Source organism: Somniosus microcephalus, chromosome 12 (assembly GCF_052327205.1).
Source record: "Somniosus microcephalus isolate GS21.2 chromosome 12, FLI_Smic_1.0, whole genome shotgun sequence".
In the NCBI taxonomy this organism is placed as follows: Eukaryota; Metazoa; Chordata; class Chondrichthyes; order Squaliformes; family Somniosidae; genus Somniosus; species Somniosus microcephalus.
In genome coordinates, this window is record NC_140998.1 from 170155403 (window position 1) to 170174551 (window position 19149).

Genomic DNA, 19149 nt, shown 5'->3' on the forward strand with positions numbered 1-19149 from the left:
TATTTATCGTGTATTTGGTGCTAGCTGGGCGCAGTTCCTTTTTTCATACAGAAAAGCTGAGTCAAGATTATAAGACCTAAGCATTTAAAATTATTTGCAGCAAACTTCCTTGTTTCCCTTTCTGAACAAAATAACTGCAATTTTCTGCTGCTTGGATGTTTACAGCTAGGATTAGTGATAGACGGGAAATAAGATTTAGTACAATCATTGTGATTTTTGTGTTTTTGTCAAAAATCCATTGGGTAGCGGAATGCGGCGGTTACTTTTTTCTACTTTCCTTACTCTACATTTTTTTGTGGCTTCCTATCTTAAACTGCTCTCATAGGCGAGTCCCATCTCCACGTGACCTCGAGTATGTTGATTATCCCTGATACCTACGTAATCTTTCACTAACGTGCATAGGGTCACAAACTTGTATTTAATTTGTAGAAGAAATGATGCTCGCTAGCTTTTCAAAAGAAAAACAAATGTTTGTAATCGCGGTATGAAGTTACATTTTTAGAATTAATATTTCACTGTTCAGTGATTTGTATTTCTCGCCACACTGATCTGACCTGACTCTTCAATTCCAAACCAATGCTTTGATTTGAACAATTAAACTTATTTAAATAGCTCTGAGATTGTAACAGGGGCTTCCTAGATTTACACAGCTGACAATTCAAAAAGGAACTGTCAGTCACACACATAACTAATCTCACAGCATTGTTCATTTCTGTTTGAATTATGTTGCTTGGTTTCTCTCTCAAACCTGCAACCTTAAACAAATGCCTGTACCTCAAAACATTGCATTCATTTAGGGTCAGGAGGTGAAATTTAACTACAGCTGAGTTTTAAACTCCTGGGCCTAGAAATTCGGTTGGTTGCGCCAACGATTAGCGCCTAAAGAGCCCGTGATTTGGGGCGTTACCCAATTTTCGGATGTGCGCAGTGATCCTAGCGCATCCGGCCATATTGAGTAGCCTGTTCGCGCCGGCGCTAAGTCTTTGCGTCCACTCGCGGGCGCAGCCAGATAATGACGTCATTTCATTGTGCAACGCCTTTTTGGCGCCCCGTACCGAAAATTCAGTGGTGCCCCCCTCCGTTCCGCCTGCTGCTATTAGTGACAGTTGGATGGAATGTTACCAGGTCCTTCTCGTACTCGGGGGGCGCTCTTTAAAGGGGACAGCACTAATATAAAACCGGCAGCCATTTGGCCTGACCATACTGCTCGCTGCTGGAGAGAGTTGCAGACCTTCAGTGGCACAGACTTGTTATTATTGAGCCAGAGGAGCCTTGGGACCTTCAGCCCTGTTCAGAGCAGTTGGATCCAGAAAGCTGACTGCGTCTTATTCGTCGGCCAGAATAATGGGAGCTGCTTTGGGGGGGAACGTCATCCTTGCTGAACAACTGGCAAGGGGACGGAGGGCGAGAGGGCCGGGATTGGCCAGAAGGAGGAGGGCCAATGGACGTCGCCAAATCCGACCATACGCTGCCAGGGTTTTCAGGCACCAGGTCTCCTACCTTACCATGTCGGAGGAGCAGTGTCTGCGAAGGCTCAGATTTGGTAAGGATGTTGTCACTGAGCTGTGCCACCTGCTTGCTGGGGATCTGCAGCCGCGGATACGGTGCAGGACCTCTCTGTCGGTGGCCGTGAAAGTCACTGTTGCGCTCAACTTTTACGCCAGCGGATCGTTTCAGGCAGCAACTGGGGACATATCTAATACCTCTCAATTTGCAGTGCATTGCTGCATCCGGCAAGTTACAGCTGCCCTCTACAAAAGGAGGCGCGAATTCATCACCTTCCCTCTGACCCTGGAGAAGCAGGCGGAGCGCGCACAGGGCTTCGCGGCTATTGCGGACTTCCCCATGGTGCAGGGGGCCATTGATTGTACACACGTGGCTTTGCGGGCGCCATTGCAGAATCCGGAGGAGTTCCGCAACCGAAAGGGGTTCCACTCCCTTAATGTGCAGCTGGTCTATGATCACCGACAGATGATCATGGCGGTGAACGCACAATTCCCTGGCGGCAGCCATGACGCCTTCATCCTGCGGCAGACCTCAGTGGCTGACCTTTTTGAGGCCCCGGCTCACCCACGAGGCTGGCTTCTGGGCGACAAGGGCTATCCTCTCTGCCCATGGCTCATGACCCCGCTCCGTTTGCCCAGCACCCTGGCAGAAGAGCTTTACAACAGCAGCCATCAGGCCACCATGAACATTGTGGAACACACAATTGGTGTGCTGAAGCAGCATTTCCGCTGTCTAGACCATTCGGGGGGCGCCCTACAGTACTACATCGTTGTTGCCTGCTGCATGCTCCACAACCTGGCCACTCGACGCACCCAGTCAATGCCAGCCGACCCTCAAGGTCCAGCAGAGCAGGAGGAGGAGGAGCATGCGGGCGAGGAGGAGCAGGAAGATGGGAGGGCTCCAGAAACTGGAAGGGCCGTTCGTCAGAGGCTCATAAGGACTCGGTTCTAGGCCCCTCGGACTCAATGGTGGCTGTGATTCGAACAGCGCCCTCCGGTTTGATGTAAGCCTATGAAGGCATCGATGATTGTAAATAGTGTACAGCTCGATTGTAAATAAAAGTTTTCTTTATTTTCAAACAAGTGCTTCCTTCCAGCATGACAACGTAATGGCAACAGAAATCATAACTAACAAACTAACAGATAACTGTGTGGCAACCCGCCGAAATTAACCAAACCATAATAAACAAACCCAACAGGTGTGGACTGCCTTAAAACTCTACTGGTGACCCCTTGATGGAGACCGACTCCTCTTACGAGGTCGGCCCCTTCCCTCCCTACAGCTCCTCCGTAATTGTACCCCAGTGGCTAGGTCAAGGCTGGGGGACGCCTGCTGAGTGTCTGGAGGCGCTGAAGCCCCTGAGGGACGGCCTGGACGACCTCTGGGCTTGGAGGTCCCGCAAGCAGGCTGCTCCAACTGGGCATGTCTGCTAGCAGTGTGCTGCGCAGGTGGTGGCAGCTGCTCTGCTGACGTGCCAGCGTTGGCATCAGGACTGGTCACATGCAGCGAGAGGACACCTGCACTGTGGTCGCCCGACACACTGGCACTCTGACGGTGCCGCACCGGATCATCCGCCGCTATCGACTGCTCCACAGATTCATGGCCTGCTGTGGTGCTGCAAGGGCCTGGGGTGATCCTGCCTGATGCAGCTACAGTGGCAGCAGTGAGTGTTCGCGTGGCCTCAATCTGCGTGTGGACGAGGCCAACAAGTGACTGCGTGGCAGCAGTGAGGACCTGCGTGGCAGGTGCCAGTGCTTCGGAGAAGCCATGAACAGTCCTTTCCACTGCTTCGGACAAGGCTGGAACAGTCCTTTCCACTGCTTCGGACAAGCCCTGGACAGACCTTTCCATTGCTGCCCCGAAGCCCTGGACAGTCCTTTCCATTGCTGCGCCAAAGTCCACCACACTCTTTGCCAGTGTGTCGATGGACTCGGGCATCCTCCCCACTGCAGCCATAAGCTCAGTGTGCCTGAGCCGGGCCTGGGCGCTCATTTCCGCAAGGCTACGCACCTCCTCTGCACTCTGTGCAGCAGTCATGGTGGCCTGCCTCGCCCTCCGGGGAGACGGCCCCCGAGCGTCCCTACCCCCCTCGCGTTGCTGCAGGCCGCTGGTCCCTGCAACTGGCTCCTCATCAGAGCCCCCCCCCCCCCCCCCCCTCCCCTCAAGGGAACTACTATCCCCAGTCTCCACATGCGGGGGCTCCCCTGAGGCTGGCATGGATGGTCCGGCTTCCTCCTGGTCGTCTCCTCCGGAGGCACTTGAACTGGCAGCTTGAGGGGCCGGCTCCCGAGCTGGTGATGCAGCATCTGAAAGCAGGGAGGTTGAAGAGTGGCTTTAGCAAAAGGACAGTTTGGCAGCAAGGGATGCAACAGTGCGGCAATGCTATGACATGGGTCCACATTGAGAAAGCATGCTGGCGGGGGAAACAACTGAAAGGTGACAGCTGTAATAGTTGAGAACCTTACCATCGCTGTGGACAATGGGGTTGGCAGCTGCAGTGGTGACCGGACCACTCAGACGTCCTCCCACAATCTGATGGACTCTCTCCTCGAGATCCGTCAGAGGCTCCACTTGAGGACGGCCTCCTCTGGTGCGAATCTGCTCCTTTTGATTCCGCGCCAGCTTGGCCTGCAGGGCAAAGGACGGGAAGTGATGTTACATGATGCCCTGAGTTATCATCTCATGCCCCCCATGGTGGAAGAGCCCTTACATGATGCCCTGAGTCAAATGTGGATGTGTGTGACCAGAAAGGGCCATGGGTGCTTGCTGACAGATGGCCATTGGGGCATAGCGCACCCTGTAGCCATAAACTCAGGTGCTCATGGAGGGATGCATAAGTTTACATTAACTCCACTCACCCTGACGACCCGAGTGAGGTCGTTGAATTTCTTCCGGCACTGGACAGGGCTCCTGGTCGCCATGCTGCTGGAGTTGACCCTCTGAGAAACATCCCTCCAAGCTCGTCGGTAGTCCTTATGATGAGGCCTTCTGCCATTGTCTGGGTATAGGACATCTCGCCAGCGCTCCACTGCGGACACCAATTCCTCCAGAGACTCAGTGCTGAAGCGCTCTGCTCTCTGCCTCACCCTCTCCATAGGATCCAAGTTTGTTGCGCCACAGAAGGGCCTGCGCCGATTTGCAGGCCTACAAGGCGCAGAGTGTGGATGCTGGAGCTGCCTGACCCACCCCTTTAAGAGCTGGCCGGCGCCTGGAAGTCTCGTGGTCATCGGTAATTGAGAGCACTTGCGCTGCGGCTGGACGCCCCGATATTGGGTTGCGCCGGCATGTTAGCGCCTTAGGTACCCCGTGTAACGCCTGAACTCGCGCTTCAATCACCTTTGGGGCGCTGCAACCCAATATCGCACGAGGTGTCGATAAGTTGCGCCTGGCTATAAAATTTGCGCTCCGCCAATTCTAACACCCCAAGCGGGGCTATACCCAATTTCTAGGCCCTGATGTACTGTGATTGGATTTACAGCAGCAGGAACCAAGCCAAAAATAGGCAAAATACTTAATTTTTGTCAAAGCATCTTTCACACTTACTGATTGGTTTTGAGCAGGGAGGGTATAACAGTTGGGTGACCAAAAGCGGTGACCACTTTCTCCCCTACTTAATTGGATCCAAATTGTTTAAGAGCACACTGCATGTTAATATAATATAGCCTGAACTAAAGTCAGTAAGTTCCCACTTTTAATTTCCTTCCTCCACTCCTCCTGACACCGCTGACTTGCTGGAATACGGTTTCACTGGTGTTCTTTGACATCCAGTACCTCATGCAAGTGGACATTCTTCATGAACGAGTCTGAGCAGAGTGTGTTGACAGGCTATTTGACTGTGGGGAGCATCACCATTGAACCTGTTCTGCATGTGCATCTGCTTTTCCAGCAGCAGTTGCTGGATAGCAGTCAGAAGCAGGAACCTGGATTTACTTTGTTCCCCCTTAGCCCAAGGGTGTTGAGGCCAATTTTGGCACTCAACTGAGAGTGGCTAATTCAGCACAGACTACTGGCTGAATCTAGGACCATCTAGTTTGCATAGCTTAGTGCAGGCAGTTATTTATTCACTGAGCCATTGGAAAGCTCCCAAAATGTGTTGGTGCAGATTACTGAGAGTCGCAGAACAGGATCTCCGCTATGGTTATTTTAGTAAAAGTCTTGTTTTATGGTATCTGTAATGTAATCTCTTGGTCATGCAGTTTCTGTAACCTTGTATATCATGATTAGATTTAGTTGCAGACAATTATATTGTGGACAGATTTCTCTTAACACATTCCACTATGGTTGCTGAGGACATTTGTGGTACAAGTACAGGTTACATACAGAATCGGTCTTTTTCCGAGTGGCGGGCAGTGACTAGTGGGGTACTGCAGGGATCGGTCCTAGGACCCCAGCTATTCACAATATATATTAATGATCTCGACGAGGGAACGAGATGTAATATCTCCAAGTTTGCAGACGACACAAAGCTGGGTGGGCGTGTGTGCTGTGAGGAGGATGCCGAGAAACTCCAGTATGATTTGGACCGGTTGGGTGATTGGGCAGATGCATGGCAGATGTAGTATAATGTGGATAAATGCAAGGTTATCCACTTCGGTGGCAAAAACAGGAAGGCAGGTTATTATCTGAACGGCAATAGATTGGGAGAAGGGGAAGTGCAATGAGACCTGGGTGTCCTTGTGCACCAGTCGCTGAAGGTAAGCATGCAGGTGCAGCAAGCGGTTAAGAAGGCAAATGGTATGTTGGCCTTCGTAGCGAGAGGGTTCGAGTACAGGAACAAGGATGTCTTGCTGCAGTTGTACAGGGCCTTGGTGAGACCACACCTTGAGTATTGTGCGCAGTTTTGGTCGCCTTACCTGAGGAAGGATGTCCTTGCCATGGAAGGAGTTCAGCGAAGATTCACCAGACTGATACCTGGGATGGCAGGAATGACGGATGAGGAGAGATTGGGTCGATTGGGCTTGTACTCGCTGGAGTTTAGAAGAATGAGAGGGGATCTCATTGAAACTTATAAAATTCTAACAGGACTAGACAGACTTGATGCAGGAAGGATGTTCCTGATGGTCGGGGAGTCCAGAACCAGGGGTCACAGTCTAAGGATAAGGGGTAAGCCATTTAGGACTGAGATGAGGAGGAATTTCTTCACCCAGAGAGTGGTGAACCTGTGGAATTCTCTACCACAGAAGGCAGTTGAGGCCAATTCATTAAATATGTTCAAGAAGGAGTTAGATATATTTTTAAGGCTAAAGGGATATGGGGAGAAGGCAGGGACAGGGTACTGGATTTGGATGATCAGCCATGATCTCATTGAATGGCTTACTCCTGCTCCTATCTTCTATGTTTCTATGTTTCCTAGGTACTAATGTGTGCTGCAGCTGTTCTTGTTCTTCATAAAATAGTTGTTTGTGTATTTAAACTTCTAGTTTCATCATTTAAATAGATTGGCTGTTTGGGGCCTCCAGGTTTAAGGAGCTCGCCATCTGGTAGTGTGCAGCCTGTTTGTTATTCCTAAGCTATATGTACAGGGCCTCCCTGATGCCATGTTCTTTCCTTTTGCAGGTTCATGTGTGCTCAGCTCCCAAACCAAGTGCTGCAGAGCATTACTGTTATTGACACACCTGGAATCCTCTCTGGGGAGAAGCAACGCATGAGCAGAGGTGAGTGTGCTCCTTTAAAAGGAGGCTGGGTGGCTTATAAGACCTCTCTCTTCTGAATTACGCACAGGAAAAGCTGAGTATTTTGCTTTTGTTTCTTCCTGTGTGGTTATATTTTATTGACTGTCATTTTGAAGTTTTAACTTTTCCCATGTTAGATTTTTTTTTTGTTGCAAATTTAATTTCTTCCTTTTTTATTTTTCCTCCCTTATTTTAAAAATAGCCATTTCCTCTGTCCCCTCTTCAGTGAACTTAGACTGGATTCATGTCTGTAAACTCCAGGCTGTTTGTAGGACACCCTGCCCATTGAACAATCCAAATGAATGGAGCCTGACAATGTAAACAACTGGAACCAAGTGTTGGCAAGGGTACAAATATTGGCGCTTGAAACAAACTTGCATCACAGTTAGCCACACAGAAACCATGCTGTGGAAGTGTGCTATCATTGTAATCTGGTAATGGCAAGTGTGTTTGAGTTGAATCATTTGGAATTATTACTAAATTTCCAAAAGGGTATAATCTACAAGTAGGGCTGGCAGATCATGGTAATCATAGAATGGTTACAGCACAGAAGGAGGTCATTCAGCCCATCGAGCCTGTGCCGGCTCTCCAAGAGCACTTCAGCTAGCTGCTTATCTGGAATATCTCAAGAATAGACGGAGAGCCCAGGTAAGTAATTGTGCGTGTAATTGTCCTGAAATCAGGGGCTAAAACTTCATACAACCATCACCAGGGAACTGGTTAGTTGCATGGTAGCTCAGTGTAAGTGGGGAAATTCTTCATTAAAGCAGTGCAAGTGAAATCTGCTCAGTCTTGTGTCCTTTTGCATACTTTTCCTCAATTAACAGTCCTTGATGAGGCTAAACAGTTAGGATATTAAGATGAGCCCTGGTCTAAATTCAATTCCCGTCTCACAGAGGAGGGCCCCAGTGCATTGTAACAAATGGAGTCACTTGCATGACTGTGTCTTGTAACCAATAAATAAATTATCAAGCCCTGGCATCTTTTCTTCACCATATAAAATCCTTATTGGGTCTATTGTCTCTAAATGCACATTAGCTCACCGGCTTCTGTGTACATTCTATTGCAACCATGCCAATAATAAACTGCGGGGCAAGATGAAGTGTCGTTTCACAACATCTACAATCCAGAGCTGTTCAGAAAAGGGTCACTTTTTCCAAGCTTGCTCTGTAGCTCTCCTACTTTCATCAGATGTTTCTTTTAGGACTTCGCAGCTGAGGAGGAGTTGCCAAACTGAAGATTTGGCCTTGCAGCAGGTACTTTTTCCCATCAGGAACGCCTCAGTTTTCCTGAGTACAACTAGATTGCTATTTGCAAAATGTGCAGGATGCTGAAACGAACAAGAAAGATCACTCGCTTTTTTCACCATTTGTCCACCTCTTAGGAAATTGGAGATTGCTTGTGAATATTACCTGATTTGGTTTTATCTGCACCACAAGTGCAGTTCCATAATGTTACTGGGACCTAAAATGTCCTAGAATGATGTAACACCTATTAAGTTTTTGCCCCCTATTAGGTTAAATATATATTGGGTTTTTATGGGCTATTCCAAACCCCTTTAAACAAGCTCAAAAACTAGGAAACAATGAGATGCCATTTTTAATGCTTTTTAATCATATTACACAACAATGAGATTACTGTTACAGACAGATACTCATGGGAGGACTCATCAGGAAGAGTTGTAAGCGCGTAGTTCTAATCTGTTTTTATGCAGGTCGAAGCTAGAAGTTCAAGTCCCTTGAGCTTTTGTATGTTGTACCAGTTATAGTATTGGTAGCGCCTTGCTAATGTGATAACTTGTCAATACATTCTAGATACTGTATTGCTAACTACTATGTAACGTGAACATAAGAAATAGGAGCAGGAGTCGGCCATTCGGCATTTCGAGCCTGCTCCGCCATTCAGCAAGATCATGGCTGATCCTCTACCTCAATGCCACCTTCCCACGCTATCCCCATATCCCTTGATTCCCTTTGTATGCAAAAATGATCGATCTCTGTCTTGAATATACTCAATGACTAAGCATCCACAGCTCTCTCTTATCCTATTGAGTCACCTTGTAAATTATGCAATTCTCTTGAATGCATCTATGTGACACTATCATTGCTTTTCACCATACTATCTCATCTTTTTTTGATAATCTTAACGTTCTTTGTATTCAGTTCATTTCCTGATCATCTGACTTTGCCCAGAGCATACCATGTCTGTCCTTGCATATTATTAGTCCATTAATATTTGTTCACCGGTTCTAATCTTGTTCTGAATGTGACCCCTTAGAACCTGCTTATATTGCAGATTTTCAGATTCGATATGTATAAGTGTCTTTGATATTGAGAAATGTTCAAGAGTTATTAGAATTATTAGGGTCTTCCCACCTGGCCTACCTCTATCTACAATATCACTTCAAAATTAATACATTGACTATGAAGGGCTTCCTCGGGACATAAAGGGAACTACATAAAAGCCAATCCTTTCTTCAGAATGTGCTGATAAGTTTAGTAGATGCCAATTGCAGAATGTGTAAATGGACTAATGGAAGGAGCAGGAGAGGAACTGGGGATTGTTGGATCTGTGGTTCAGTGGATATGCTGTTATTAAATAATCACATGAATGCTGTACATTAACAATAAACAGGTCTTTACTGGAGGAGGGTAGTCTCAAGACTGGGGGTACAGAGGCATGCGCAAAGCTTACATACAGGTGTGGTCACTGCCGGTACTACAGTATACAGGAGCTGTAAAAGTAGTTCTGACTTAAAGGCACATACACTACAATTCCTCCCCTTTTAGATTAGTAGTACCCCTAATATTCAAATAACAATTAACATTTCAACATGTACATTAAACAACAAAAGTCCATTTATAGATTCAGTCTTTGTGGCGGCTTCCTGACCCTTTCGGGATAGCGCCTTTCCGGAGGTTCTTGTTCTTGGTGCAGAGGCGATTCTGACCCCTTTTCATCGGGTAGTTCATCGGGTTCCACTGCTACTGGGTCTGAGGTAGATGCTACCGGTATGTCGGGTTCATCCCCAGGTACTCGAGACATGGGGTTGACGCGTTCCTGTGATGCTAAGATCTGATCGACGTGGCGTCTCACAATGTTCTCCCCGACATCCACTGTGTACATTAATGGCCCCTGCCTTGTACATATCGTTCCGGGTTGCCATTTCTCTGTTCGATAGTCACGGGCCAAGACTGGTTGCCCTACATTGAAGCTCCTTGTCAGCTTCTCATTGATGTGCTGGAATTGTTTGTCCTCAACATTTCTTCGCACATTTGGTCTGAGCAAGTCCAGACGAGATCTCAACCTTCGGTTAAAGAACATCATGCCCGGGGTCTGGTTGGTAACTGCATGTGTCGCGTTTCGGTAGGCTAATAAGAAATTGTCCATCTTATGCTGTAGTGGAATTTCATCGTCGCACATGGCCTTTATCGCCGCCTTAAAGGTTTGTACGAACCTCTCAGCCAATCCCTTTGTGGCTGGATGATACGGGGCGGATGTGTAATGCCTTACCCCATTCCTTCTCATAAATTTTTGGAACTCGTCGGACACAAACTGTGGTCCATTATCAGAGCAAATCTGCTCTGGCAAACATGGTCCATAGGACTGCAATCGTTTTCTCTGTAGTGGTTGAAGACATTTTTATCACCTCAGGCCACTTTGAGCATCCACTGCTATTAAGAACATTGAGTCCATGAATGGACCAGCGAAATCAATATGCACCCGTTGCCATGGAGAGGAGGGCCACTCCCATGGGTGTAGAGGGGCATGTGGTGGTGCATTTTGGACCTTCTGGCATCCTAAGCAGCTCTTAGTTAGGTCTTCGATTTGTTGATCGATTCCCGGCCACCACACAAGCCCTAGCAAGGCTTTTCATTTTCACTCCCCCCAGATGACCTTCATGTAGCTCATTTAGCACTCTCCCCCTTAACTTGGGTGGAATCACCACTCTGGATCCACACATCACTGTCCCCTGGCATACCGACAGCTGTTCTCTTCTGGATGAGAATGCTGGCAACAGTGAGTCGCCATGAGTTGGCCATCCCCTCACCGTCAATTCATATACCCGAGACAGCGTCGGATCATTGCGGGTCTCCTCTATATCCGCGTTCGTTACTGGCAATCGTTCAATTATTGACGAATAAAATATCTCGATAGGGTCCACTGCTGGTGCTTCCTCCACAGTAGGCAGTGGCAGGCGCGATAGCCCATCAGCGTTCCCATGCTGTTTCGTGCCTTTATATTCTATTTCATATTGATTCGCCCCTAGAAACAGGGACCATCTTTGTAACCGTTGTGCAATCATCACTGGAACGCCCTTCTTAGGATTAAAGATGGAGACAAGTGGTTGGTGGTCAGTCAGCAAGGTGAACTTCTGCCCATGCAGATAGTGGTTGAATTTTTTTACTCCCCATACTAGGCTGAGGGCCTCCCTGTCAATCTGGGCGTAGTTGCGCTCGGCTGAGGTTAGTGACCGAGACGCAAAGGCTACTGGCCTCTCCAACCCGTCTGGGAATTTATGCGACAGCACCGCTCCAATACCATAGGGTGATGCATCACATGCCAAACGAATTGGTAGTGCTGGGTTGAAATGGGCCAACACCTCTTTTGATGTGATCAATTCTTTACACTTCTGGAAAGCTTGTCTACGTTCGTCATCCCACTTCCATGGCACCCCTGTTTGCAATAGGGTGTTCAGTGGGTGTAATACCGAAGACAAATTTGGTAAGAACTTGTGGTAGTAGTTTACCAGCCTGAGGAACGACCTCAGTTGTGACACATTTTCCGGTGCTGGAGCCTTGACTACTGCCTCAATCTTGTCAGGGGACTTATGTAACCCCTCTTCATCGATGATGTGGCCACAATACGAGATCTCACAGAAACTCACAGAAACCCCACAATGCAGATAGAGGCCATTTCGGCCCATCGAGCCTGCACCGACACATATCCCACCCGATCCCCGTAACCCCTACACCAACACATATCCCACCCTATCCCCGTAACCCCACGTATTTAATCCCCCTAACACTAACGGTCAATTTTTATCATAGCCAATCAACCTAACCCGCACATCTTTGGACTGTGGGAGGAAACCGGAGCACCCGGAGGAAACCCACGCAAACACGGGGAGAATGTGCAAACTCCACACAGACAGTCGCCCGAGGCCGGATTCGAACCCGGGTCCCTGGCGCTGTGAGGCAACAGTGCTAACCACTATGCCACCGTGTTTCTGGAAAAACTCGCACTTGTGGCGATTAGCTCGTAGTATTGTAGTGTATGTGCCTTTAAGTCACTTTCACCCTTATTTTTCCTTTGGGGTAGACTTTTTGCCCCGCATACGTCTTCAAGACAATCTCTGTAGCTTTCAAGGGTATGTGTGAAAATAGCTGCTTGTAGTCTCTTTGATTTATGACTGTTAGCGCTGACCCTGTGTCCAATTCCATTTTCACTTGGACTCCGTCTATCTTGAGTGTAACCCAGATAGTCTGGTGATCCTCCATTTCTGTTACCTTATGTAGTTTCAGACAACCCAGCTCCTTGATTCTGGAGTCTGTGTCACTTTTCTGTTCATCTGAACCACTGTCCATCACCTGGTGTACCTTTTTGTACTGCTCCTGTGGAGATTTCTTACTGTTGGTTTTCTTCCCAGACCTGCAGACTCTTGCTATGTGTCCTGCTTTCCCACACTGTCTGCACACTTGGTCCTTGAACCAACAATCTTTCTGGTCATGTGTTGTTCTGCCGCAGCGATAGCACTTCCCTGTTCCATAGGACATTTCATTGGTGCCATATTCTTGTGGTCTCCGTTGTATCTCTGCAGCGCCCCTTGCGGCTGCTTCGTGTGATACTGCCATACTGAAAGCTTTGTCCAGCGTAAGGTCCTTTTCTGATAGAAGCCGTTTCTGGATTCCTTCGCTTTGTAGCCCACACACAAACTTGTCCCTTAACGTATCTGCTAGTCCCGCTCCAAACTGGCAGTGTTTCGATAGCTTGCGCAGTTCCGTTAGGTACTCAGCATTGCTTTCGTCTTTGTGTTGGTTCCTTTTATGGAACTTAAATCGTTCTGCTATCAGCAGCGGTGTGGGGTTTAAGTGGTCCTGTAGGATTTCTACTATGCTTTCACAATTCTTGTTTACCGGCTTCTCTGGGGTTATTAGATTTCGTAGTAACCCATAAGTTTTTGCACCCATGGAATTTAACAGAACCAGTGCTTTATTAGCATCTGGCACTTCATTCGCCCTGCAGTACACCTCAATACGTTCCACATATGTCGCCCAATCTTCGACTTCATTGTCGAACATAGAGATACTGCCACTCTTCGGCATCCTTGGGTGTGAGTTAACTGTCAAAAATGGCGCCTCCCGCGCTTCCCCTTCTTCTCCGCTGGCACAAAATGGCGTCTCCCGCACTTTCCTTCCTTCCCGCGCGCGCCCTTCTTCTCCGCTGCGGCTTCTAAAAATGGCGTCTCCCGCGCACTTCCTCCTTCTCAGTGGCGTCTCCCGCGCTCCCCTTTCTTCGCCCCGCGGACCCTGTTCAGCCCGTGAGCCCTGGCTGTGCTCTGCTTGTTCTTTTTATATTTTTCGACGCTGCTCAGTCTAGAACCCGGCTGTTTCTCTGCCCTCTCTCTCTCCGGTTTGTTTTCTTTTTCTTGACGCCGCTCGGTGTTCAACCCCCGGCTGCGCCCTGCGCTCTTCACCCTCTGTCTTACCCCGTCGACGCTGCTCGGCTTTCCGCCGTCGGTCGGCTCCAGCCACCGCTGCTCGGGAAGGGTCTGCGCTGGACCTGTCGTCGGTCTCTTGCTGCTCGTCGTGGCTGGGGAACCAAGCCCGGCTCTCCACAGCCTCCCCTGCGAAGTTCAATCTCTGCCTGACTGCTGGGCGGTTGCTCGTGGTCGACGCTCGTGTTCCTGGCCTCGACGATTTTTTTTTATGTTGCAGGTAGATTCGAATCGACACTCGTCGCCACTGTTGGATCCGTGGTTCAGTGGATATGCTGTTATTAAATAATCACACGAATGCTGTACATTAACAATAAACAGGTCTTTACTGGAGGAGGGTAGTCTCAAGACTGGGGGTACAGAGGCATGCGCAAAGCTTATATACAGGTGTGGTCACTGCCGGTACTACAGTATACAGGAGCTGTAAAAGTAGTTCTGACTTAAAGGCACATACACTACAGGGATGGTTGACTATGCAGGAAGCAGTCAATATGTGGAGATGTAGGCTGTTCAGAAATGATTGGGGAGCAGGCGTAGCAGTGTAACTATAGGATAATCTGGATGTTGAACCGATCTTGGCATTGGGAGAGCGAAAAAAAATAAAAAATTACTGTAGCTAAAAATCACACGGCAGAGGAACGAGTTGATATTTGCTGCTTCAGACTCTCTGGGCAGGTTAAAGGAAGCGGAGAGTATTTTTATAAGATTAGAATGCGTTTGTACAGTTAATATAATGGGTCACTTGAATCAACCCAGTATGAACTGAGGATTCCCAAATAGAAGTGTGACAACAGAATCTGAACTGGTAACTGCTGCGAGACTGATTCTGGCACAGGTGGGCTAGATTTTCTTCCCATTGACTATGAATGGGTGACCAGTTGTGAATCCCACTAGGGAGATCTTGTCTCTGGACTCTGCTCCTGCCAATGATCAGGATGCCATCAATAATTCAGTAGGCCAACCCTAAACTCCTTTTCTCCATTACTGTCTCCTCAAACTCCTTTCTCCTGCCTCTGCTACTTCCTTCCCTTCCTCTCCACCTCTGCTCCAGACCACCACTTTATCCCAAGCATTGCAGCCCTGAACCCTTGTGTAATGAGTGCATTTTTATCCATATTAAAGAAAAGAACTTGTATGTATAAAGCGGCTTTCATGACCTCTGGGTGTCCCAAAGCACTTTATAGCCAACGGAGTACTTTTTTGAAGTGTAGTCATTGTAGTAATGTAGGTTATTACAATATTGTGAATTCCTTTATTGCTCATAACAGCACATGGGCTAATAACCTAGCTCACATAAGGAAATGGCTAGCCCTTTTGAAATACATCAGCTAAAAAAAGACAAGTTTTGTGTGGGTCTTGATGAATATGCAGATCTAAATTAGTAATTCTGTAGGTGATTCTTGTTGGCCAATGAGTTTTATGTTTAAATGGCATAACTTTATTTTCAAGCTTTTGACAACAAGGGGTTGCAGGCTTGTTCTGTAAGGTTTGAATTCTTTGAATGGCAGCCAATGTATGTAATTAAAGAAGCTAGTTTGTTGAAGATTTTTTGTTCTGACAAAATCTTGAATCAGATTAAAGGATCAAGCATCCAGAGGTGGTAGTTCTCATTGACGGCTATGCCTGGGACTGGAGAAGGGGCTGGGTCAGTGATTGGCTGTAATTCTTCAGATAACGCTGTGGCCAGAAGCTTCCAGTTGGGGATTTATCTGCAGTTGTCTGAGCCCAGCTAATCAATCTACTGCCAGCAGATGATATGCAGCAGTTTAACTCTGTACTTGACTTGTATTTCACTACATAAGTGAGCAACTGTTTTCAGGGATCTAGTGGAAGCATCTTCAGCATTTTAAGGATAGTAAATTCTGTTAATTACTTCAAATGAACTGATTTGCATGGAGTACTGTACATTTACCTGTTTCATGTTGAATAAATTCTGTTGGTTTATAGCCTGAATCTTGGTCTGATTTATATTCAGCCTTTCTACTGAAGGTGAGAGCGACATGGTGTATTCCAGTAAACTGACATACAGTTCCCTGGTTAATCTCTGGGTATTGCTAACACTTACCTTGATATTGGGCATGCAAAGGCACGGTGATGTGCGCTTGCTTATGGGAGTGATCTGTGATGCTGAACCATAGTAGAATATTTTGCATAAAAAACAAAAACATATGGCTTTCTCTTCCATAAGTCCCATCTGCTACATCCGATCTCCTCCCCCTTGAAATGATCACTCAACTCCCAACTCTTGGCCCACATACCAGCCAACATTGTTAACTGTTTCCTTTCCTCTGGTACCAACCCCCTCCTTTTCAAAACCACTGTCATTACTCTCCCCACTAGGGAAAAAACACTTTGACCCATCTGTCCTTTAACTGTTGCCCCATATACAACCTCCCTTTGCTTTCTAAAGTCCTTGACGTTGTTGCTGCTCAACTCCATGCCCATCTCTCCTGAAACTCCCTTTTCAATGCCCCTCCAGTCTGGCTTCTTCCCATGTCACAGCACTGAAGCTACCCTGGCTAAAGTCACAAATAACTTCCTCTGTGACCATGGTACACTATCCCTTCTTGTTCTCCAACTTTTCTGCACCATTTGACATGGTTGATCATGCTGTCCTCCTCTTGATTCTTCTCCCTTGCCCAAGTCCACGAGACTGCCCTTGCATGGATCTCACTCCTATTGTATAAAATTTCAACATTACGTTTTCTACATTACAACAGTGACTACACTTCCAACAACAGCAACTTGTATTTATATAGCACCTTTAACGTTGTAATACGTCCCAAGGCGCTGCACAGGAGTATTTTAAGACAACAAATTTGACATCGATCCACATAAGGATAAATTAGGGCAGGTGACCAAAAGCTTGGTCAAAGAGGTAGGTTTTAAGAAGCGTCTTAAAGGAAGAAAGAGAGGCGGAGAGGTTTAGGCAGGGAATTGCAGAGCTTAGGGCCCAAGCAACAGAAGGCACGGCCACCAAAGGTTGAGCGATTATAATATGGGATGCTTAAGCGGGCAGAATTAGAGGAACGTAGATATCTCGGGTTGGGTGGGGGGGGGGGGGGGGGGCGGAGGGTTGTGTGGCTGGATGAGATTTCAGAGATCGGAAGGGGCGAGGCCGTGAAGGGATTTGAAAACGAGGATGAGAATTTTGAAATAGAGGCGATGCTTAACCGGGGGCCAATGTAGGTCAGCGAGCATGGGTAATGGGCGAACGGGACTTGGTGCAGATTAGGACACGGGCAGACGAGTTTTGGATGACCTCAAGTTTACGTAGGGTAGAATGTGGGAGGCCAGCCAGGAGTGCATTGGAATAGTCAAGTCTAGAAGTAACAAAGGCATGGATGAGGGTTTCAACAGCGGATGAGCTGAGGCAAGGGCGGAGACGGGCGATGTTACGGAGGTGGAAGTAGGCGGTCTTTGTTATGCTGCGGATGTGGTCGGAAGCTCATTTCAGGGTCAAATATGACACCAAGGTTGCGAACAGTGTGGTTCAGCCTCAGACAGATGTTAGGGAGAGGGATGGAGTCAGTGGCGGGGACCGAAAACAATGGCTTCAGTCTTCTCAATATTTAATTGGAGAAAAATTTTGCTCATCCAGAACTGTATGTTGGACAAGCAGTCTGACAATTTAGACACCGTGGAGGGATCGAGAGAAGAGGTAGTGAGGTAGAACTGGGTGTCATCAGCGTGCATGTGGAAACTGACGCTGTGTCTTCGGATGATGTCACCAAGGGGCAACATGTCGATGAGAAATAGGAGGGGGCCAAGGATCGATCCTTGGGGGACACCAGAGGTAACAATGTGGGAGTGGGAAGAGAACCCATCGCAGGTGATTCTCTGGTTCCGATTAGATAGATAAGAATGGCACCAGGCGAGTGCAGTCCCACCCAGCTGGATGACGGTGGAGAGGCGTTGGAGAAGGATGGAGTGGTCAACAGTGTCAAAGGCTGCAGATAGGTTGAAAAGGACGAGGAGGGATAGTTTACCTTTGTCACAGTCACAAAGGATGCCATTTGTGACTTTGAGAGCCGTTTCGAAACTGTGGCAAGGGCAGAAACCTGATTGGAGGGATTCAAACATGGAATTGTGGGAAAGATGGGCACAGATTTGGGAGGCGACAACACGTCCAAGGACTTTGGAGAGGAAAGCGAGGTTGGAGATGGGGCGGTAGTTTGCAAGGACGGAGGGATCAAGGTTTGTTTTTTTGAGGAGAGGGGTGATGACTGCAGATTTGAGGGAGAGGGGAACAGTACCTGAAGAGAGAGAACCGTTAACAATATCAGCTAACATAGGCGCCAGAAAAGGAAGTTGGGTGGTCAGCAGTTTGGTGGGAATAGGGTCGAGGGAGCAGGAGGTGGGTCTCATAGACAAGTTGAGCGCAAAAAACTTCATCAGCTGTAAAGCGCTTTGGGACGTCCAGAGGGCATGGAAGGTGCTATATAGATGCAAGTTCTTTCTCATAAATGGTACAGAGAAGGTGAACCCAGGATTTAATTTTAAGGCCAGTAAGACCAATAGAACAAATAGCTACAAATATAAATGAGAGAGAAGTGCATTTTAAAAACCAAAGGCAGATGAAATTCTTTCCTCAAAAGATGGTAAGCGTTGGATTCTGTTGCCTGGTAGATTGCTCCAAAGATATTAATGGGAGTAGAGGATGGAGCTGAATGTTGGGCTGGGGATTTCAAGTACCAGAGTGATGAGTTTCATAAGCCAAATAGCCTTTTAAGAACACAAGAAATAGGAGCAGGAGTAGGCCACTTGGCCCCTCGAGCCTGCTCTGCCATTCAATAAGATCGTGGCTGATCTTGGGCTCAAAGCCACTTCCCTGCCCGCTCCCCATAACCCTTCACTCCCTTATCTTGCAAAAATCTGTCTATCTCCACCTTCAATGTATTTAATGACCCAGCCTCCACAGCTCTCTGGGGCAGAGAATTCCACAGATTTACAACCCTCTGAGAGAAGAAATTCCTCCAAATCTCAGTTCTAAAAGGGCGACCCTTTATTCTAAAACTGTGCCCCTGCGTTCTAGATTTCCCCACAAGGGGAAACATCCTTTCTGCATCTACCTTGTTGAGCCCCCTCAGTCTCTTTTATATGTTTCAATAAAATCACCTCTCATTCTTCTAAATTTCAATGAGTATAGGCCCAGCCTGCTCAAACTTTCCTCATAAGTCAAACCCGTCATCTCTGGAATTAACCTAGTGAATCGTCTCTGAACTGCCTCCAATGCAAGTATATCCTTCTTTA

General features: G+C 47.6%; 1 protein-coding gene across 1 annotated transcript in view; it reads left to right on the plus strand.

Moving 5' to 3' along the window:
• The window catches only part of LOC147109717 (EH domain-containing protein 3-like), a 91983-nt gene that overhangs the window by 14260 nt on the left and 58574 nt on the right, over positions 1 to 19149 (plus strand). Inside the window, exon 3 of the mRNA XM_086003835.1 lies at positions 7063 to 7160. Within this exon, the coding sequence (XP_085859961.1) occupies positions 7063 to 7160 (98 nt within the window). The remainder of the gene's footprint in view (positions 1 to 7062; positions 7161 to 19149) is intronic.